Source organism: Rhincodon typus, chromosome 2 (genome assembly GCF_021869965.1).
Source record: "Rhincodon typus isolate 14 chromosome 2, sRhiTyp1.1, whole genome shotgun sequence".
NCBI lineage: Eukaryota > Metazoa > Chordata > Chondrichthyes > Orectolobiformes > Rhincodontidae > Rhincodon > Rhincodon typus.
This window is the reverse complement of record NC_063333.1, coordinates 127,734,083-127,758,090: the sequence shown is the minus strand read 5'-3', so window position 1 is coordinate 127,758,090 and position 24,008 is coordinate 127,734,083. Positions and strand designations below refer to the sequence as shown.

Genomic DNA, 24,008 nt, shown 5'->3' with positions numbered 1-24,008 from the left:
AACACAAGTGTGAGGCAATGATCATCTCCAACAAGAGAGAAGCTAACCACCACATTCAATGGCATTGGAATCATTGAGTTCTCCATCATCAACATCCGAGAGATCACACTTGATAAAAAATGAACTGGAGGAGCCAGAGTGAATACTGTGATTACATGTGCAAGTTTGCAGCCTGTGGCACTAACTCACCACTTGCCTGGATGTGTGCAGCTTGAAAAACACTCCAAAATACTCAAATTGAACCAGGTTCAAGCCACCCATCCGCCACTTTAAACATTCACTTCTTCCACCACCTGCACACAGCAGCAGTATTGTATACGTCTACAAGGTGCACTGCAGTAATTCTCCAAACCTCTTTGGATTGCACCTTCCAAATCCATACCTCCAGCAGTTTGAAAAATGAAAAAAGTAAACTCAATACCAGTGTTCAAGCTCTGGGAATGATGATTCACATGTCTATGCATTGCTTCCATTTCCTACAAATTCCTTGTTGACTTAAAAGAGTGATTTTTAGCCCTGCCTACAAGATCAACTCAAAGTTGCACATCATTCTGACTTGGAGCTACATCACTGCTCCTTCACTGTAGCTGCATCAATATCCTTGAACACCCTAATAGTACTGTGGGTGTACCTACACTACGCAGACTGCAGAAATTCAAGAAGGCAGTTCGCCACCATTCTCCTAAGGGCAATACGGATGGGAATAAATGCTAATGTCACTAGTAATGTCCATATCCCATGAATGAATATAAAAGTTGCATTTAATGATCAGAAAAAATAATAATCGGCTTAAAGTTCTATAACATTTTCAATTGAGTATTTTTGTGCATTTTTAATAAAACATGAAATGGTCTTTCTGATCAGCAGCATTTCTTTTTCAGAGAAAGCCAAAGCACCCTCTCTGGGAAGTGGAAAAGTTCGAACTTTGCCTCTAGAGCCTATCGCTGTGCCTGCTTCCCCTTCTCTCCTTGGGGTGTCCTCAAACTTTTCTTCACATTCCTCATCCTCGGAGGGAAGGTGTGGGCTGCGTCAATCACATTCCTCATCCTCGGAGGGAAGGTGTGGGCTGCGTCATAGCCCTCAGCAACAGGGGAGGGAGGAACAACCAGGACATGGAGTTGACTTCCGTCAGCATCACTTTCAGCAACTTCAAAGGGAAAAAGGGCACCAGGTTTCCAAGCAGGAACGAGATAGAAGCAGGTGAGTAGCATTTCAACATGAGCTGATGTTCCACAAGCAAAGAGCACAGACTATTCTGAAGCAAATGGTACTGCATTAATTATAGTAAAATTTGTCTTATATATTGTGCTTAAATCCAAAATCAGTGTTGTCTAACAGCAAATATCTCCTTCTACATTATATAAACGTTCACTCTTTCCTTCTCCATTCTTGCTCTTCAAGACCTTCCTTCCAGTTCTTTATCTTCATGCTAGCATCAGTCTTACTTGTTCTGTAAACCTGTGAGAGATGTAGGAGGAGGGAGTCTGTACAGTACCATATTAGATTTCAGCTATTGAGGACAATATTTTACTGAGATTTTTTTCAAAGTCATTGCTATTGCTGCTGCTGCAATGAAGTTTGGACTAGTGGAAAGTCAGAATCTGGGTATGTCCTATCCCACAACTATATCTTGTTGGAGCATTTTGTCAGTATTTGAAATGTAGGCACCTTTAGGGTCAAACAGAACAGCTCAGAGCTTACTGAGAGCAAATGATACTTGTTGGACTTTGAATCAGGCCCCTCCCTCTCTCCCTATCTTTACCTCACCTTTGGTGATGTTGCATGGCCCTTGTTGGGATTTGCATGTAGTTTTTATCAGTTGGAAACATGGTTGATTTAGCGGTGGGGATAATAGATGAAAAGTAACATTGATGATTTGGTGGTGGGGGAAAAGAAATCATTCAGTCGTGTGTAATAACACATACAGATATTAAAAAAAAATAAAAAGAGCTAGACCTGTTCTGGTGTCTCTGGAGATGGAGCATGCAATGTCCACCAATACCCTCAGGCCATTTAGAGAGAGGTGGGCACTGCGGGAGCTGAAGTGCATCATCTCCCATTCTAACGTTATTTTAATTTAGCCCCCTCCCTCTCTTCCTGCCCATCCTTTATTTTAGTTGCTGCTGCACTGCCCCTGTTGGGCAATGCTTGTAATTAATAATTATTTAGTTACTTTCACTAGTTCATTTGGTGGTGGGTTTCCAAATAAAGGGCTAGCGGCTGCTCGGGTGTCCTTGGAAATGGAACACCCTTGAGGCATTTAGAAAGAGATGGGCACCATGGGATCTAGAATTCATTATCTTCCCCTCCTTAACTCCGCCTCTTTTCCTGTCCTTGCTTCACTTCTATTTCTGTTGCACTGCCCCTGGTGGGCAGTTAATTATTGTTCATTTCGTTAGTTAATAAAAGAGAACTGGGATCTCCCACCTTCTTTGTTTTTTTGTTATTGTAAGACTGCCCCTGCTGGGCAGTATGAATTATTTGTTTGATTAGATAATTAGGTGATTCGGTGGTTTTTAACATTAGACAAGGAGCTGGATTCACAAGGTGTGAATAAAAGGTCCTTGTAATAGGAAACAAAAAAGAGCTGAGTTCTTCCCCACTGTGGGAGTTGGCTTCTGAGTATGGAAAGGGTCCGGACAGGAAAGGTGGAAACTGATGTTTGGTTTAAACTGTAGACTTACAGTAAAATTCTGAGAGTATTTTTCTGCCTCACTCAACACATGGATATCAGCCTGTTGACAGATTTCAAGACGAAAATCAATGAAAACTTGCCGAATGAAAAAGTCTCATTTGCTTCACCTTTTCTCTCACTAACTTGCACATTGAAAAGTAAAGAGGGCCGAGTCTTATCAATATTGAATTGATGTACAGGTTATTTTAGAAACTCAATCACATTACTCTGCAGTAAATGGGACTTTACTCTCATTTCTGGCCAGTTATTAGCTAGGTAAAGCTAAGCATCTGATCACTTACCAATCCGTATGGCTCTGTTTGTATGTTACCACAAAAACATATTCCTCAACTTTGTAAATACAAGGAAATTGAATAGAAGGAATACATAATGATATTGGCTCCCAAAATTGGGGCGGCATGGTGGCGCAATGGTTAGCACTGCTGCCTTACAGCACCAGGGACCCAGGTTCAATCTCCAGCCTCGGGCAACTGTCTGTGTGGAGTTTGCACATTATCTCTGTGTCTCTATGGGTTTCCTCCGGGTGCTCCCACAGTCTAAAGATGTGCAGGTTAGGTGGATTGGCTATGTTAAATTGCCCATAGTGTTCAGGGATGTGAAGATTAGGTAGGTTATAGGGGGATGGGTCTGGGTGGGATGCTCTGAGGTTTGGTGTGGACTTGTTGGGCCAAAGGGCTTGTTTCCACACTGCAGGGATTCTATGAAAATACTGTTTATTTTATGATCATTTACATCCAACAGAGTGTAAATGAAGTTCTTGGGAAGAATTCAGAATCCAAAATCAGTACTACATGCACTGTTAAAAGGTGGATTCCTTTATTCATCTCCTGAACCGTCTCTGCTGGCAACGGCTGTGGTAGTCTGAAGTGGACAAAATGCACAATGTGATTTTCAGTATACAATTCTGTTTATTATTAATGTGACTCTCTGATTCATAGAATCCCTACAGTGTGGAAACAGGCCCTTTGGCCCAACAAGTCCACACGAACCCTTGGAGCATCCCACCCAGACCCATCCCCTTATAACCCAGCTAAGTGACACATCCCTGAACACTATGGGCAATTTAGCATGGCCAATCCACCTAACCTGCACATCTTTGGATAAAGAAATCATCATCTTTGGACTGTGGGAGGAAACTGGAGCACCTGGAGGAAACCCACGCAGACACGGGGAGAATATGCAAACTCCACACAGACAGTCGCCCAAGGGTGGAATTAAACCCGGGTCCCTGGCACTGTGAGGCAGCAGTGCTAGCCACTGTGCTGCCCCAATTCCTACAATCTATTTTGTAAATGAACTGGTCAAGAAAACTGTCAATCTGAAAAGAGCTTGAGGAACCATGTGGCGCAATATAATGAATGCATAAAGAGAATATGTTGTTGGATGGGGGAAGCTAGCCTCTCTTCTGACCTTTGCATCTCTGTTTTAAATAAGTGGCCCCTTATTCTGCAACTATGTATCCTGGCTTGAGAATCCCCACTAGTAGAAACATCATCTCAACATCTATCCTACTGAGCCCCCTCCAGAATCTTGTATGTTTCATTAAGATTGCCCCTCATTTTTCTAACCTGTAATAAATAAAGGCTTAGACTGTTAAACTATTCTTGATAAGTCTAGCCCTTCATCCCAGGAATCAGTCTAGTGAATCTCTGTTGAACTGCCTCCAGTGCCAGTATATCCTTTTTTAAATGTGGGGACCCTATACACAGCACTCTGGGTATGTCCTCACCAATATCCTGCACAGTTTTGTAAGGAGACTTCCCTGCTTTTGAAACTCCAAACAGCAATAAAATTCCATTTGCCTCCTTGATTACTTGCTTGCTAAGTTTTTGATTGTCATTCACATGTCTTTGTACTGCACCTTTTTTGGAGTGTCTCTCCATTTTTCATAATAGGCTACCTTTTGATTTCCCCTATCAAAGTGCACATACCTTCATACTTGCCTACATGAAACTCCAGCTGCCAAGTGTTTGCCCATTCATTCAACCCATCAACAACCCAGTTCAGATTTCTTATGTCCTTGCCCTCCTCCCAATTTTTCTATTGTCAGCAAATTTGTATACATTGCACTGTGAATCCTTCTCCAACACATTGATATAGATCATAAATAATTTAGGATCTAGGTCTGATCTTTGTGCCACTCCACCCTGAGAAAGATCAATTAATTCTGACTCTGTCTTTGTGTGTTAACCAATCCTCAATCCATGTTAATATATTACCCCAAAATATGAACCCCTATCTTATGCAATAACCTTTTATGTTAAATTTTATCAAATGCCTTTTGGAAATCCAAAAACACTACATCTACGGTTCACCAATATCAAATCTGTTTCTTATATTCTCAAAGAGCTCTAGCAAATTTGTCAATAACAAACTCTTACTATTTTCCCAACGAGAGATGTTAGGTTAACTGGGTTAAAGTTTTCTGTTTTTGGTTACCCTTGCTTCTTAAACAGGGATGTCACATTTACAATTTTCTAATCCACTGGAATCCAGTGAATTCTGTAATATTTCAGTTAATACCTGCAACTATCTCTGCAGCCACTTCCTTTAAATCCTTTGGACGCCAGCCATCTGGTCCTGGTGACCGTCTGGGTTTAGTCCCATTAACATAAAGAAGACTTTGCCTTTTGTGATAGAGACGGTTGTAAGACCTTTGCTTCCATTAGCACTTAGCATATCTATTATCTTTGGGATGCTAGTAGTGTCCCCCACTATGAGAACTAATTCAAAATATTGTTTTAAATTATCTGCCATTTTCTTGCACCCCATCATTAAGTCTCCAGTTGCATCCTCCAAGGAGCCCACTCATCTTAGTTACTCTTCATATATACCCATAGAAACTCTTTGTTCCTTGCGAATATACTTTCATAATCAACTTTGTCCTTTTTTATTAGCTTTTTAGCCATCTATTGATGGTTCCTAAAACATCCCTAATCCTCTCACCTACAGCTAGTTTCTGCTGCCTTGAATACGTAAGTTTTTGGTTGGATATTTTCCTTGACCAACTTTGCTCACCATGGGTGGTTCACCCTTCTCATTGAGTCGTTCTTTTTGACTGGAACACTTTTTTTTTGCTGAGTCCTATGATATTTGCTTAAATGAATGGCATTGTTTGTCCACTGACCTTTCTCTTAGTCTCTTTCTTTGAATCTGTTTTAAACAACTCTTTCTTCATGTCTCTGTAATTACCCTTAATTAAGTTGAGGACACTGGTTTTAGACCTGAGTTGCTCTCCCTCAAACTAAATTTGAAATTCAACCATGTTCTGATCACTACCCCCTGAAGGATCCTTAACTATGAGGTATCTTATTCACCCTGCCTCATTACATATTACCAGATCTAAAATAGCCTGTTCCCATTTAGGTCTGCAATGTAGTCTTGTAAGAAACAATCTATAATGCACTGTTGTAAATTCATCTTCCATGTTCCCTTGCCCATTTGATTTGTCCAGTCAGTTTGCTGAATAAAATCACTTATTGTAATTGTAGTGCTCTTCTTACATGCTTCCATGATTTTCCTATTTATACTGCCTGATAACTTCTTGTATTAACAAAGCTACCCCACTCCTTGTGTATCCTTCCAGAATGTCAAGTACCCTTGAATAGACTTCTTCATTCTGCAGTCACCTGTCTGTAATAGCAAACAAGTTGTGATCATTCATTTATATTTGTGTTGTCAATGCGTTTCCCTTTTTACGAATTTGTTTGTTGGAACAAGATGGTATTTGCATCTACAGTGCTAGTGGCAGGATAGCGGCTGACATGAGTGCAATTTTCATAATATTTGTCATAGAATTCCTACAGTGGGGAAACAGGCCATTCAACCCAACAAGTCCACACCGACACTCCGAAGAGCATCCCACCCAGACTCATTCCCCCTACCCTATCCCTGTAACCCTGCATTTCCCATGCTAATTCACCTAATCTACACATCCCTGAACACTATGGACAATATAGCATAGCCAGTCCGATTAGCCTGCACGTCTTTTGGACTGTGGGAGGAAACTGGAGTACCTGGCGGAAAACCACACAGACACGGAGAGAATGTGCAAACTCCACTCCATTGCTGGACGTACTGTCCTTTTTTTGGAAGGTTGCTGGATTAAGGTGTTTTAGGCTTCTCTGGCATGTAGAGGTGACTGGCTACATGATAGCCACCTTGACATGGACATACTCTGCTGGGCTCCGCTGCTCTGATAGCTAAAATAATGCTTGCAACTTTATGGAATGCATGGACATTGCTCCCAGAAATGACCAGAACAAGTTAGAATCTAATTTCTTGTGGAACTGGAAGAAACCTGACAGCTTCCCCTGCCTCCACCAAAATAGATGGTAATAACTGCTAACTTTGCTTCAGTATCACATTGCAAGTGCCTATCTGTGGATAGCAATTTGCAGGGGAATTTTGGCTTCTTTTTCCCACTCCAATTGAAGGAGATGCTAAGGGCAATAGTGGTCCTGAGCTGTTATTATTTTGGCTGAAACAAGCTGAGTCAGCTATAGATCCTGGTATGGCACCCGAGTTAGTGCATTCACCCACTCCAGTTTTTGATAAAGTTCATAAGTCAATTTTATACAGAGAGATTTTTAGGGAATTAATCTGCAAAGAAAAAGTGAAGTTAGCATACAAGTTTCCATCTTGCTGGTATATGGCCAGATCCTAATCGGGTATGGCCTCCATTGTATTGTGACTTTCAAAGTGATTTGAAATAAGAATGAACACTCACTTCCCTCAGACTGCAGCAGTAATGGAACACTTACACATGGTTCTGGCAAGAAAATTGTCCTGTTCTTTCAAAATTTTCGTTTTACAAAACTAGAATGGTTTAGAGTTCTAGACTGAATTTCAAATTGCTTAGTTTCTCTCATTTTACAACACAGGAAAAAGGTAACAAATTCTGAACTCACTTGAAAATCATTTATGTGAATAACTTGAAAAATAGCTTCAACTGAAATGCTTCAAAATTGCACCATTATTGGGGAAATGAAAGTGTGATAATCAAAAGAGAAAGATTTAAATATACTGTTCGTGATCATAAAAATCTGTTGAACATTATGCTTTTGAGAATAGTCTTCATGTAAGCAATGCCAATAAAACTGTTATTAATGGTATTTCCTTCTTAAAACACACATTTTTCTTATAGAACAATCTCAGAAGATGAAAACCAGGATCGACCACAACAATTAAGAGCTCCTCCTCCTCTCATCTCTCCACACCGCTCTTTGAGAGACACCTCCCCTCTTCCAAGACCCTTTCTGTCTCCTCATGCACTTCAACCAGCTCAAGCACTTAACTACAGCACTAACTACTCTAGAATCAACAATGATGCACTGAAGGACTCAGAGAAACCTCTGAACAATAATTTGAAAAATGATGCTTTCAAAAAGATCACTGGAGAGCACTTTAGCCCAGAATTTACTAAATCTTGCACTGATAAAGATGTGAGTGTAACTAAAAAATCTGGAATGCCAAGTCTAAAACCTGGCACAGTGCCACATTTGAAGGACCAGACTTCTAGTCATCAATCCACGAATGATTTCAGCAGTGACTTCAAACACCAAATTGCAAATAGCCACCTTGAAGAGATACAGAAAGAGTGCTTGGATTTATCTATCACCTCTGGAGCAACTGATCTGAGTTTGAAAAACAGAAAGAGTTCTCCAGTGTCCAATATGTCTGTGCTTTGTAGCAATTATGTGACTGCCAGCTGCACGTACAATCAAGAGCTTCTGCTCCAGCAACCTATTGTCAGCAAGTTAGATCTGGCAGAAAAGAAATTGAAGGAAGCCAGATTGAATGGTACGGCATTTCTATGATTGTAAACTTGTCCCATATTTAAGCACAGCCTCCACCCATCCCATTAATTCAACTTGCTCTTCAGTCTTAATTCTACAGGTTTGCCATTGTAAAGGGCCATTCGTGTTTTACATCTCTTCTAATTTGGACAGATTGGATTGAAGGTTTGGATATCTTGAATGTCATTAATCTCTGTGTGACTTTCCGCAGTTTTAGGACAATACGTTTGAAGGACAGGAAGACAATCCAAAATTACAAAAAAAAAACAGAACTGTCGTGTTGCATTCTTCAGTTTAGTGCAAATGTACCAATCATAAGCATAAGAGGCTGAGGGGTGACCTTCTAGAGGTTTAAAAAATCTTGAGGGGCATGGATAGGGTGAATTGCCAAGGTCCTTGCCCCAGGGTAAGGGAGTCCAAAACTAGATGGCATATGCTTAAGCGAGAGGGGAAAGATTTAAAAGGAGCTTGAGGGTCAACTTTTTCCACACGGTGGGTGGTGCATATATGAAATGAGCTGCTAGAGGAAGTGGTAAAGGTGGATACAGTTACAACATTTAAAAGACATTTGGACAGGTACATGGATAGGAAAAGTTTAGAGGTATATCGGCCAAGTGCGGGTAAATGAGACTAGTTTAGTTTAGGAAACCTGGTCAGTATGGATGAGTTGGGCCAAAGGGCCTGATTCTGTACTGTATGACTCTATAAATAAGGACTGGCAGAACAATAATGTGTGTTTCTTGTTTATAAACAAGATTATACACATACAATGGGTTACAGGAGACATTGTGAGAGATGTCTGATCTACAGGACTGCTTCTCTCTACAGAGTAAATGGGATTATATATTACATCGTGGCTCATGGTAGATAGTAGTGGATAGATCACAGCTTTCCCCCTTTTTTGAAATAAAAGTTTTATCCATAAAGAGTACTTTATGAAGCATATAGCAGTTTACAGTAAATTTAGTTATATATTCTCTTAATTCTGGTTGTCAGTAGGATGCTGTGTTTGGGTTGTATCTTATACCATGTTTTCCTAGCAATAGGGTTAATAGTTGATTCTGGTTTTAGTAGTTATCCAATTTTACATCTGTTTCGTCATAATGTCAGGTCATTTAATAGAACCCATGGACGGAATCTCTGAACCATTTACCTGGTAGATTTGGCTATCGTTGGTTAAGGTTTTTCTGACCAACACTGCACAGATCACCCTGAAACTATTTCCAGAGTTATCATTGTGTCTGTTCCTGCATAAAACTTTGCAGCAAGGGTCTTAGATAACAAGGTGTAGAGCTGGATGAACACAGCAGGCCAAACAGCATCAGAGGAGCAGGAAGGCTAACGTTTCGGGCCTAGACCCTTCAGGGTCTTAGACTACTCATTCTGTCCTGATTTTCAGAGAACTTCATGAGGCCCAGTGTCTACTGATTGAAGTGCAACGACAAATGTACTATGTGTGTAGGATTCCTACAACGGTGCCAAATCACTACACACTTCGACACTGAATACTTAACAGTTGTTTCATTTCCACACGAGGACTTCTATTTTGTGAGAAAAGCCCGAGACTTGTTTATTGTTCAGCTGAATCTTTAAAAATTGTTGGCTATTCTTCTCCCAACCATCCAATAAGGATTGTTAAAACAATAATGTCGGTTCTTTATTTGAACAAAAGATTATATACGTACATTGGCAACTGAATGGCTATGTAGACATGTCTGGTCTGTAGGACAGCTACACTATAGAGTACATCTATAGAGTACATATGAACATCCAAACATATGAATTCGGAGCAATAGTCGGCCATTTGGCCCTTCTGCATTCATTAAGGTCATGACTGATTTGTTAGAATTTTGAATTCTGTATTCTCTCCTATCTTGGCCTATGGAATATTCAAGGACCCCATCACTGCCAGCTTCTGAGCCACAGTTCTGAAGTCAGAAATCCTCTGAGAGAAATATAATCTCATCATTTCTGTCTTGAAGGGTCACCCCTAACTTCTTCAACAGTGCCCCCTATTTCTGGATTCAGCTGCAAGGGGAAACGTTCTTTCCAAGTCTACCATGTCAAGACTGTTCAGGATAAGTCCAGTCTGTCCAAACTTTCCTCAGAAGACAACCTGCTCATTCCAGATAGTCCACTCATAAATCTTCTTTGAACGCCCTCCAGTGCATTTAAATCCTTCCTAAAATAAGGAGACTGAAATTGTACATTGTACTTGAGGTGTGGTCTTTTAATAACTGAACCATAACTTCCCTACTTTTATGTTCCATTCCTCTTGCAATAAAGGATATGGTTCCATTAGCTTTCTTAATTAATTGCTGAACCTGTTACAGTAATTTGCTGTGACCCATGCCTGAGAATACCTAGATCCCTCTGCACCTCACATTTCTGCAGTCGTTCTCTGTATGAGTAATACTCTGCTTTTTTTATCGTTCTTGCCAAATTACTTCACGTTTTGCCATCATATACTTCCACCTGCTGGGTTTTAGACCGTCTATATCAGCCTATAACTTTGTGATGTTGGGATTATACATTGTATCTTGTCTCATGGTGGATAGTGAGGGATAGCCTGTGCCTCCTTAAAGATACATCACAACATCCTCTCCACTTAACTTCAAACAAAAGGAATGAAAAGTAAAATATTGTTTTCAAGCAGCACCTTTCATGCTGTCAGAATGTCCTGAAGTGTAAGACTGAAGTGTAATTAATTACTTTCAGATTAGTCATAGAATTCATATTCTATGAGGTCCACCTGCTGACCTTGTTACAATCACTACACTCTTGACTGTTACATTTTTCTGTATAATAATTTGCACGGCTTGTCCCAAAAGCAGCAACAAGATAAATGGACAGTTTGCTCGTCATGGCATTTGACTGAAATTGCGCTTGCTGTTCTTCAGTAATGCAATGAGATTTTTAAATCCACATAAATGAGCAGTCACAGCCTAACTTTTTACATTCCACCTGAAAAATAGACCTCAACACTCACTCAGCACTGCACTGAAGTGTTGGCCCTACTTAGAATCAAATAATCCCTACAGTATGGAAAGAGGCCATTTGGCCCACTGAGTCTGCACTGACCCACCAAAAAGCATTTCATCCAGACCCAGCACCTCACCCCATCCCTGTAACCCCACATTTCCCATGGCTAACCTACCTAGCCTGCACGTCCCCGGACACTATGGACAATTTAGTAAGGCTGAGTCACCTAACCTTCACACATCTTTGGACTTGTTCAAATCCTGGAATGGTCCTTGAATCAGATCACTTATAGTGCTTACCCTGCTGCATGAGAAAATTGTTTGCCACACTCAGATTGTGATGTAAAAACGTTCCCAATCTGAGTACCATACCTCCACCCTGATATCAGGTCATGAGGGAATTGGATGGAATGACTAGCTCAGTGCGAAACCACACAGAGCTGTGACTGGGAAAGACTCCTGCTATTTCTGGGGGCCCCTCATATTTTCCCACCTCCACAAATTCTGGGTCCATTTTCTTTAAAGTCAATAGATGAAACAAAATTAAGCAAGCTGCATTCAGTGATCCATCTGATTCATGTCAATGAACCATTAAAGATGTGTCAGGATGATGTAACAGCTACAGTTAAATAACCGAAAAGACTTTAGTGCTCAAAAACAGAAGTTGCTGGAAAAGCTCAGAACTGAGGAAGGGTTACCCGACCCGAAACATTAACTCTGATTTTTCTTCACAGATGCTGCCAGACCTGCTGAGCTTTTCCAGCAACTTCTGTTTTTGTTCCTGATTTAGAGCATCGACAGTTCTTTTGGTTTTTATTGAGACTTTAGTGCTGTTTGTTCTTAATGTTTTTATTTGATTTGATTTATTGTTGTCACGTACCTAAATACAGTGAAAAGCCTTGTTTTGCGAGCAGTACAGGCAGATCATAGCAAACAAGGACATACAGATCATAGGGTGCTTAGGCAAAGCGAGGCATACAAGGTTATGTCTGTACAGGAGGTGCACAAAGCAAGATCAACTTTATTTGAAGTAGTTTAAATCTTTTCATAATTTGATGCAGAGGTGCTGCAATAGAGTTTGTGTGCATATAGCTGAAATGACATGGACGACTGTCTGTGTGGAGTTTGCACATTCTCCCTCTGTCTGCGTGGATTTCCTCTGGGTGTTCAGGTTTCCTCCCAGAGTCCAAAGATGTGCAGGTTAGGGTGGATTGGCCATGCTAAATTGCCCATAGTGTCCAGGGATGTGCAGGCTAGGTGGGTTAGCCATGGGAAATGCAGGGTTACAGGGTTAGGGTACAGGGGGGGTGGTGGTGGATCTGAGTGGGATGTTCTTCAGAGGGTCAGTGTGGACCCACTGGGCCAAATGGCCTGTTTCCACACTGTAGGGATTCTGTGATCAATTCCTCTATGATTGTATGTGTTTTTGTTTGACACACAGTTTTTGTGACACACTTATTTCTGTTTATTGATTTCCTATCCCCAGGACAACATTCTGAGCACCGTTCTTTAGCTGGCACATTCTGCAAAGGAGAGATAAGGAACAGAATACGCAGATTGGCAGAGCAACCTCCTCTCAAGCTGGATGACACTCCTAGGGTAGGTGCACAGAAATCTCATTTATGTGGTGGTTGCCCTAGTCAGCAAGCTCACTGTGGTTTACTACATATATTTTAGGATCTTTCTTCAGATTTTGACATAAAATATTCAACTGAACGTTTGTATTTTTATGCCAAATATTTAAACTGACAAATGTACAGTAATAAAAAGTTAACAGCATCTGTAAACAGTGAAAACATACACATCTGTGTAAAATTTTAACTGTTTTATGTTCTTTAAAAATCAACGGCTGATCGAAAACTTATTCTGATGTCATTACAAAAAAAATAATTTGTACGTAATGGTGATCCTGTACTTGTCAAAGTAAAATAAAATTCTTCCTCTGATTTTATTTTGGGGCCATCTTTTGTTTTTTTGTTTTGTTTCACTCATGTATAGATTTATCATGTGTGTGTGTGTGTTGGAACAAATGCTTTAAAAGTTCTTATATTTTGGAACTACCTTGGTCTGACAAAAAGGTGCGAGAGAAATTCTCCAAATGCCCTGAAATGATGTTTCTTGCTTGTGCTGAAGGAGATATTAGTCAGTGCTTTTTGTGAATCTGTTCATATTTCAACACCCCTCCATTAATTCATTTATCTCAACACCCACCTCCCTCTCTGCCTTTCTTGAAAACCTTGCCCTTTTGCTAAGGTATCTGTGCTTTCAACCAGACAGCTGCAGTTCAGACCAGAGTTTTGACAGTGAATGGCATCAGCCAGTTACCAATGCAACCAAATCTATTCTGGTTCCCAAATCACGTGACAATGTGCAGCTTCGGGATGTTTCAACATGATGAGCTGTTATGTGAATAGAAATATTGTATTAGTCCAGAAAATGGAGTGTGACCCTTTGAGATTCATAATTTTAAGTCTGAGTGTAGTAATTGTTAGTGACTCCAAGTACAATCTTCATACCATACTCATTGGCTCTTTGCTGATGTTCATGGTTCACCAGTATTCATATGATAAAAAGATGCACTTTTATAAAGAATCTGTCACAGCTTCTGGACTTCTCAAAGGGTCTTAGAGAAAGTTATCCTTTCTGTTAATTATACAATGCTAATATTCTTTAGGAAGGACATTTCCCATCTTTATCTGGAATGACCTACATGGGATGCCAGACCCACAGCAATGTGCTTGACTCTGAAAAGCCCTCTGAAGTGGCCCAGCAAGACAGTAGTAGTTGGATACAAACAAAAACATCTCAAATAAGGAATGTAAATAGACCTCCTTCCTAACATCAGGAGTCTAGTGCCAAAATTGGGAGAGCTGTCTCACAGACTAGTCAAGCGACAGCCTGATATAGTCACACTTCTGAAATCACACTTTCCACACAATGTCCCAGACACCACCATCACCAGCCATGGAGATATCTTTCCAACAGCAAAGGCAACAGCACCGTTGTATGCAGTTGGGAGGGAGTTGCCATGGGACTCCTCACCATTGACTCAGACGCCATGAATTGTCATGGCTACAGGTTTAAAACGGACAAGGAAATCTCCTGCTGATTACTGCACACCAAGCTCCTCAGCTGCTGAGTCAGTGCTCTTCCATGTTGAACACCACTTGGAGGAAGCACTGAGTGTGGCAAGGGTACAGAAGGTGGAGAGGGGAAGATGAATGGATTTTAATGTCTGCCATCAAGAATGGCTCGGCAGCAGCACTATTGATTGTGTTAGTTGGGTACTAAAGGACATAGCTACTAGACTGGGTTTGCAACCGATGGTGAGGGAACTAACCAGAGTACAAAGGGACCCTGATCAGATGGGCCAGTGGGCTGAGGAGTGGCAATTGGAGTTTAATTTAGATAAATGTGAGGCGTTACATTTTGATAAGGCAAATCTGGGCAGGACTTATATGCTTTATAGTCGGATACTGGGGAGTGTTGCCAAACAAAGGGACCTGGGGTACATGTGCATAGTTCCTTGATAGTGGAGTCACAGGTAGACAGGGTAGTGAAGAAGGCAATTGGCATGCTTGCCTTCATTGGCCAGTACATTGAGTAAAGGAGTTGGGAGGTCATGTTGTGGCTGTACAGGACATTGGTTCGGCCACTTTTGGAATACTGCATTCAATTCTGGTCTCCCGGCTGATAGCATTACAACATCTAAAAGGCATTTGGATGGGTACATGTATAGGAAGGATTTAAAGGGATATGGGCCAAATGCTGGCAAATGGGACTAGATTGTGTTTAGGATATCTGGTTGGCATGGACAAAGGGTCTGTTTCCCTGCTGTATAACTCTGTGACTGTAAGAAGGAAAACCATACTTGGTAAGAGTGACCACTGCACAGTCCTTGTGGAGATGAAATCCTGCCTTCACATTGAGAACACCCTCCATTTTGTGCTGTGTGGCACTATCACCGTGCTAAATGGGACAGACTTCGAACAGATCTAGCAACTCAAGACTGGGTATCCACGAGGTGCTGTGGGCCATCAACAACAGCAAAATTGTACTCCAGCACAATCTGCAAACTCACTCAACCGTTACTATCAAGCCAGGGGATGAACCCTGGTTCAAGTGCAGGAGGGCATGCCAGCAGCAGCACCAAGCGTACCTAAAAATGAAGTGTCAACCTGATGAAGCTACAAAACAGGACTACTTGTATGCCAAACAGCATAAGCAGCAAATGATAGACAGAGCCTAGTGATTCCTCAATTAACAAATCAGACCTAAGCTCTGCAGTTGTGTCACATCTAATTGTGAGTGGCGATGAAGAATCAAGCAATTCACTGAAGGAGGATGGTCCATAAATGTCCTCATCCTCAGTGATGGGAGAGCACAGCACATCAGTGCAAAAGATAAGGCAGAAGCATTCACAATAATCTTCAGCCAGAAGTGCAGAGTGGATGATCCATTTTGGCCTACTCTGGTGGTCCCGAACATCATAAATGCCAGTCTTCAACCAACTTAATTGACTTCACGTGATATCAAGAAACAGCTGAAGGCACTGGCTTTTGCAAAAGTAATGGCCCTGAAAACATTTCCGGCAATAGTACAGATGAGTTCTGCACCAGAACGTGACACATCCCTAGCCAGGCTATTCCAGTAAAATTACAACTATGGTATCTACCAACAATGTGGAAAATTAATTGCCACCTCACTAGCGTGCTTTCAATCATCAGTAAAGTGATGGAAGGTGTATCAACAGTACAAAAGCGTTGAATTCCAGAAATGAGGTGAGAGTGAGAGTGACAGCCCATGAAATCAAGGCTGCACTCGATCCAGTGTGGCATCAAGGAGTCCCAGCGAAATTAGAGTCGTGGATATCAGGGGAAACACTCTTCTAGTGGAGTAGTACCTGACTGCAGATGGTTGTGGTTGTTGGAGGTAAGTCATCTCAGCTCCAAGATGTCTCTGCAGGAGTTCCTCAGGGTAGAGTCCTTGGCCCAACCATCTTCATCTGCTTCATCAATGGTCAGCCCTCCTTCATAACTTCAGAAGTGACAGTGTTTGTTAATGGTTGAATTATGTTCAGTACCATTTGACTTCTCAGATACTGTACAAATGCAGAAAATCCTGGACAATATCCAGGGACTGACAACTGGCAAGTAATATAAGTGCCACAAATGAGCCAAGCATTGACCATCTCCGACAAGAGAATCTATCCATATTCAATAGCATTACCATTACTACATTCCCCATATCCACATCCTTGTGGTTACCATTGACCAGAAATTGAATAGCACATCAGAGGTAAGGAATCCTGCAGTGAGTAACTCACCTCCTAACTCCAGAAAGAACAAATCCGGTGTATGATTGAATAGTCCCCATTTGCCTGGATGGGTGTACTCCAACAACACTCAAAAAGCTTGACACCATCCAGGACAAAGTAGCCCACTTGACTAGCACCACATTCATAAACATTCACTACCTCCAACACTGATGCTCAATAGCAGCAGTGTATTCCATCTTCAAGATGCACTGCAGAAATTCACCAAGACTCTTAGACAGCACCTTCCAAACTCATAACAGCTACCATCTAGAGGGAAAAGAACAGCAGGTACACCTGCAAGTTTCCCTCCAAGCCACTCACCATCCTGACTTGGAAATGTATCGCCAATCCTTCACTGTCGCTGGGTAAAAATCCTAGAGCTCCCTCCTGAATGGCATTGTGGATGGGTGCTCACCATATGAACTGCAGTGTTTCAAAAATGCAGCTCAGCACCATCTCCTCAAGGACAACTGGGGATGAGCAATAAATGCTGGCCAGCCAGCGATGCCCACAGAAAAGAGCAATGAAAGATGTGTCACAAATGCTGGCCCCTGCTATTGATGTCCACAGTCAATGAAGGAAGAAAGAAAAAAAATTCAGTCATGTGTTATGTGCTTGAAATATATGTGTGCATTGTGGGAGTGCAAGAGAGTATTCGCCAAAGCTCAGTCCATGTACTCATGTAGACATTGACTAACTTAAAGTGATTTCTGTCATCTTCTTAATATTCCATCACAGAAAATGTTGTTCCTAGGAGCTGTGGGCCTGACCACTCAGAGCAAGAAAGAAGAAGTCAAGCAGCAGAAGATGAGAAAGCGCCGCAGGATGCTGCGAGAACGCAGCCCATCCCCACTTTGTTCTGAGAAGAAACAACTTTCTCCTCTTCCTCCTCCCTGGTTTTGTTCTGTCAGCCACTCTTCAGAGGAACTGAACAGGGCGGCTGATTTTGAGGAAAAGAAACAGTTTCTTGCACTCTTCAACTTAAAACATTTGACCGCAGCGCAAAGGAAAGGTAGGTTAACACTCTCCTTGCAGTGAGAATGAACAACGCATGATCGATCGGATTGAACAATAATGTAGTATACAATAAGGAGTCTTTCTTGCATTCACATTCTTTTCAGGTGACTTGTGAATAATTGTGGGAGCGAGTACTGTCTTTTTTCCTGAACCCTCTCTTCCCCACAATTAGCACAAAAAATCCTAACCAGAGTTGAATCGATCATAAAGTAGTATGAACAGAATTGTTTAGCATACTTTTCATCAATCTATTTACTTTCAATTTTTTTTTTGTTTCCACTGCTGCATTACTGTTTCATGACAGCAGGATCTTGTTCCCACACTATTTCCATGTACTCTACCTACCAGAAAAAGAGCACTTCCCACATGCAAGTCCTTGCCTCTTGAAGTAGAACTAACCCATGTGAAAGAAGTGAATGGGATATCATATATCAGGATAAGCATCCATTGTCATTCCTGTGAGGAAAAGGAAATGATACAAATTGTCCACAGTAAAAACTGATCTCTCCTACAGTAGTAAACCCATAGGTGCATTGCTTTCCTGCTTCAGTTGGAACCTACCATAGGAAACCCTAATATCCCGTGTTCTGAATGAAGGAGAAATGCAACATTGGATTTTGGGTGAATGCCATTCCATTGAATTCCTAGTGAGTTTTGATCCTGCAAAAATTGCAGAAAAAGTGAGCCAAGAGGGCAAGCAACTGAAGAAAACGAAAAGCAGTGCGGAAAAGGTAGAAGCGAGAAAATAGGGAAGTACAACAGTGATATCATAGAGAACAAGAGACAAAAGCGTGAAGGAGGTGAGAAAGAAACCGAAATATGCAGGAAAAGAGAGACAGAAGTGAAGGAATGGAGATGGAAGTGAAAGAGGGAAGCTTGGCAAAAGTGAATTAGGAAAAATAATAGAATTGAATGGGAGGGTAAAGGATTGCAGTGGGATCAGGTATAAATAGCAGAGTCAAAAGATTTCAAGCCACATTAAATACCCTAGAAGTGCAAATGTAGCATTAATCATGACATTTCCAAACCAATTTAATGATGCAAGATTGGCTTAACTTTGTGTTATAAGAATGTGGCCCTTCGATGCTTAAATACATGACCTCAGAGAAAAATTTCTGCTTCTGTTACATTTAAATCATATATGGAATCACACAGTAAAGTTAACCTCCTACATTACAGATATTGAAGAGACTTTGTTGAAGCTGTTAAGTAAAAGTGGGAAGAAATGCAATCCTCAACTAGATTCACAACTTTCAGATCCACCTCAATGTGACAAGGATCCAGCTGTGCGGTCAGGTAGGAGTATTGTCTGTGCAGTAATGTTTCCAATTTTGTGCTTCTAAATATACAGATCATCCTGAAAGAAATGGATGATAGCAGAAACCATAGTGTCGTCTTATCTTGTTATTTTCCTGCTTCCAGTATTGGCTTTATGTGATGAAATGTTTTCTTCAATAATTTGACATTTATAGGCTCTGTATCATCACCGTTTTGTTGTCTTTGCAGGGGTGATAGGCACTTACAACTTAGACTTTGTGACAATCATTAGTGACCTTCTTTCAGCTTCTTCAACCTTGACTCCTCATTAAGAGGGAGGATTTCCTTAGTTTACTGTTACAATGAAATCATAAATCTATCTTTTATGCTTGTGTTTACAGTGTCACAATTAGAGAGGAACTTGTTCAGGATTACACCATAAACATGAAACTGCCTTTACCTTTAACAGAGCCTATCAACAATTACCTGCCCACTGCTGTTCAATGTGCCCCTTCCCCCAGTGCAATTCTACCAGTGGCATGCGTGGCGTCGGACAACCTGCCCACCAGATGTCAATTGCAACCTTTAAGTGGACAATTAATGTCCACTTAGTCCTCATCCTGCCACAGTCAGTGTTTAACCAGGAGAAGTATACTCCGAGCTATCAGCCCGGCAGCTTTCCCTGCACAGGATTGTGGAAAGGGAGTGGGGAACTCCTTCCTTACTTGACCAGCTGAGCCCATTAGAGTATTCCCCCTGCGTTCCCCACCATCGAATAAAGGCAGAATACCGCAGATACTGGAAGTCTGGCAGCATCTGAGGAGAGAGAGAGAAACAGAGTTAATAATGGAGAAGCGTCGTACCAAACTCAAATTGTTGACGCTGTTTCTATCTCAGTGGACACTGCCAGACCTCCTGAGTTTATCCAGTGTTCTCTCTCATCATTCACTGGGCTACTACCAAGCACTGAACAAAAGGAAAGCAAAGTATGAAAGTGGTACCAATTGCAGTATTAATCACAGTTCTATCTTCTCTTTTAAACCTCACACTCTTTCTATGTATAGAGCCGTGTTAAATCATTCCTTTCAGTTACCTAATTAGTTCTTGGTAATAAAAGAGAGTGACATTGCTTTAAATAACACGTGTTAGGGTGTGGAAAAATGTAGATGCTTTACACCGAATTTTATCACTATTGCTGAAATGTATGATATCATTTGGGTCAGAGAAAACCCTTTATGAGAATATTTTTGATTAATTTAGCCCTATTGCCTTTCACATCAGTTATGATAATAGTCAATCTGAGTGAGGGTGGCAATTTAGTTTAAATATAGAGCAAGTTAGGCATCATTTTGCACTAATGTCGATTTGCTTGGGAAGTGGGGGGAGTCTTTGTGTAAATAATGACATTCCTGTCTCTGCGTCAGAAGCATAAAAATATCCTGTTATTTTTATCAGTTCCCAGGAGTACAAAAATCTGTTTTACCACTAAGTTTAAGTTAGTGAGGTTCCCCACCACAATTTCAGCCAACAATGAGGGTTGTTGTTTTCGGACTCACACCCAAGCTTCCGAGCTTGGTTTCTGAGTTCCACTAACTCCCATATTGGGAAGGATGGTCATTGACTAACTGGCCCCATTTCCCAGTAGCCCTAAGCAATATTTCAGCAGAATTAGCTCAGTTGGTTTCCTGGCACAGGGGGACGTTAACTTGCACATTCGTAGTTTTAATTTGTAACTCCAACCCAATATTAAACTCTTGCTCTATATCCTCCCTGTTGGAACAGATCCCCACTGTTATTAGAGTCATAGAGGTGTACAGAATGGAAACAGACCCTTCGGTCCAACCTGTCCATGCTGACCTGACTCCTAAATTAACCTAATCCCATTTGCCAGCATTTCGCCCACATCCCTCTAAATCCTTCCTATTCATAGACTCATCCAGATGTCTTTTAAATGTTGTAATTGGACCAGCCTCCATCACTCCCTCTGGCAGCTCATTCCATACATGCACCACCCTCTGTGTGAAAACATTGCTGCTCTAGTCCCTTTTAACTCTTTTGCCTCTCACCTTGACCAATGCCCTCTAGTTTTGTACTTCCCCACCATGGGGAAAAAACCCTGGCTATTCACCCTATCCATGCCTCTGAAGATTTTATAAACTTCTATATGGTCACCCCTCAGCCCCCAATGCTCCAGGGAAAAGAGCCCCAGCCTATTCAGCCTCTCCCTATAGCTCAACCCCTCCAACACTGGCAACATCCTCGTAAATCTTTTCTGAACCCTTTCAAGTTTCACAACATCCCTCCTATAGCAGGGAGACCGGAATTGCACGCAGTATTCCAAAACTGGCATTTGTGTGCATTCCATTTCAACCCTTATCACTGCAATGAAAAGTTTGCTTCAATATGCCATTATCCCTGAGGAAATGGGTCAGGGGGGTGAACCTATGCTTATTTTTGTCTAAGTTTAAGTTACATCACATTTTTTGGAGGGATTCTCATGGTGGCGCCCAGCAAGATATCTCACTCTATTTTATCAGATGCATCTCTCGAACTACCTACCCTTCCCCTATAGCATCTCTCACAAGCCATTCTTGGCCAATCTTACCAAGTGCCATTCCCAGAATAAATTGACTCCAGTTATCTGCTGGAAGATTAGCATCCCTTGCTCCCATGCCATCTTTAAACGCCCGCTATGCACCCAGATAAGCGCTGTCAGCCCTGTGGGAGTTCTTGACACTTTCCCTAAATGTGGCAGATGAGGAGAAATTGGCACCCTGCTTTGTGGGCAGGGACCTGGAGGTTTGCTGGACAGGGTGGTCAGACGCTTTTCCCCCAGGACCAGCTGTGGCGGTCATGGCACCAGACCATGCCAGCCTGGCCCAAAGACTCCACCCTCTGGACGAATATCCTGTACTGTAGGAAGAAGGTCAGTGTCCTTCTCCACTCTGCCAACAAGCCACCACCTGCTCTCTCTGATACCTCACACTCACTCTATCTCTGCTACTGTACCCTCCTCCAGGTTGACCAGTGCTTGACCAGCTTGACCAGTCTCTATATTTCCTACAGCACTGCCTCCCCTCACCAGCCTTCCCTGCCAACCTCTGACACCACTAACCCTCCGTGCCCTCTGCCTACTTACTCAGTCAGGACACCTGCCCCAAAAATAGCAGCTGTGTCACCCATTTTCATCTCTCTTCACATTTGCTTTATCTTCATCCTGCTGAACTTTCTCCTCCCAGTGTTGCTTTGCTGAAGTCTCTTCACTTGCCCCTTGAATTTCCCTGTTATTACATTTAGGATCGAGGTCCACTCCTCACTGCTGACTCCTAGGTTCTTGCTTCCCTCCAGAATTCAAACTGAGGTCCTGAACACCACCCCGTGGCTGATGTCAGTCAGTGCAAAAAGTCCTGTGTGTCCAACTGCACCAGACATCTTCTGCCACCAGATGGAGCCTGGTCAATTTGCCTATAGTGAAGAATACTACATTTTTATATTGTATATTTTTATATGTATTTTAGTTTTAAAATTATTTTATTTACAAGTTGGAGTTTAGCCATTTAAAGTACAGCTGGTATTATATTTCAACTTAGAGAGTACAGATTTCATGTATTTTTTTCTCCACTGCGAAAGACCCTATGGAACCTAATTCCCGTTTTAATATTGATTCCCATAGCAATCAATGCTTCACTTAAAGTCTTTTCACTTAAATATGAAATGTTCAGAAATTCAACCTGGACTTTAAGTGAAGACACCCTGTACACATACTGTGATAGAATCTGTGGGCAAAACTTTTGTTTTTTTTGAGACAGACACAGGCTCCAATTGAAAAAGTAAACTGACCTTCACAGTTACTAAAGAAAGTAAGAAATTAAGATTTAGAAACCAAAGCTTCTGGTTGAAACTAGGAAACAGAGTATGAAGGGCTCAGTAGAGGTTGATGAATCCAGTGGTACAATGAAGAAGACAAATGCTTAGTTCCAGAAGCTGACAGTAAGCTGCAGTTGTTCCTGTTAATTGAAGATAACAATGGGGGAGCTACACCACCCAGACCAAGTTGAGAAGGCTTAACACACTTGTACCATCTTTGCTGAAGACTGTGCCTGTGAAACTCCGTTTCGTTCTGCATTCTTGTCAGCCAAGGATCAGGCTACATCCTGGAAGAAGAGGAGCTGAAACTCCTCATAAGGAAGACAGAGTTTTGAAGGATTTTATGTTTACTGACCTGTATGTTGAGTAGACTGCTGACACAGTTCTCTCTATCTTAGTTGTACCTAGTGTTTTAAATTGATGCCAACTTCCAATTCCAGTTATAAATTATAACATTTATAATCAACTGCAATTTGCCTGTTTAGTCATTTTTGACTAATTCAAGTCATTTTGGGCTTTAGAGTATTGGCTTTTAATGAAGATAATATCTAGTGTTGTTTTGTTTTGATTCTTGTGCAATATGAATTCCTCTGTTTCAAATAATGAAACTTAGTGGTTACATTCTTTCAGTAAATAAATGGGACTTCAGATTGTTTTTTTTCTGAAACGTAAGGTTACTTGTCTCCACCAAGATTGTATTAATATTTGACGTTCATCCTTAAGTTGACACCAATGTTTCTTAATTTCAGGAGTAAAATCAATATGTAAGTTTGCAGCTACAGCAGGCAATATGGGAGAAGGGACGTACAGGGCCATATGGCTATATCAGACCAGCAAGTCCTTCACATATCTTCTAAGGAAGGGTCACCGGACCCGAAACATTAACTCCCATTGCTCTTCACAGATAGTGACAGACCTGCTGAGCTTTTCCACCAACATCAGTTTTCGTTTCAGATTTACAGCGTCCACAGTTCTTTCGGTTTCCATTATATATTTTGCTTGATTTTCTTTGTAATTAAATCATTCACCTATCATAGACCCCATCCAATTATCCTTACTGACAGCATCAGATCAGT

The 24,008-nt window shown here is 41.4% G+C and overlaps 1 protein-coding gene across 1 annotated transcript in view; it reads left to right on the top strand.

Moving 5' to 3' along the window:
* Positions 1–24,008, top strand: part of LOC109928015 (genetic suppressor element 1-like) — a 220,874-nt gene that overhangs the window by 182,453 nt on the left and 14,413 nt on the right. Inside the window, exons 8-12 of the mRNA XM_048608961.1 lie at positions 882–1,200; positions 7,842–8,497; positions 12,961–13,073; positions 17,530–17,803; positions 18,988–19,104. Coding sequence (XP_048464918.1) covers positions 882–1,200; positions 7,842–8,497; positions 12,961–13,073; positions 17,530–17,803; positions 18,988–19,104 — 1,479 coding nt within the window. The remainder of the gene's footprint in view (positions 1–881; positions 1,201–7,841; positions 8,498–12,960; positions 13,074–17,529; positions 17,804–18,987; positions 19,105–24,008) is intronic.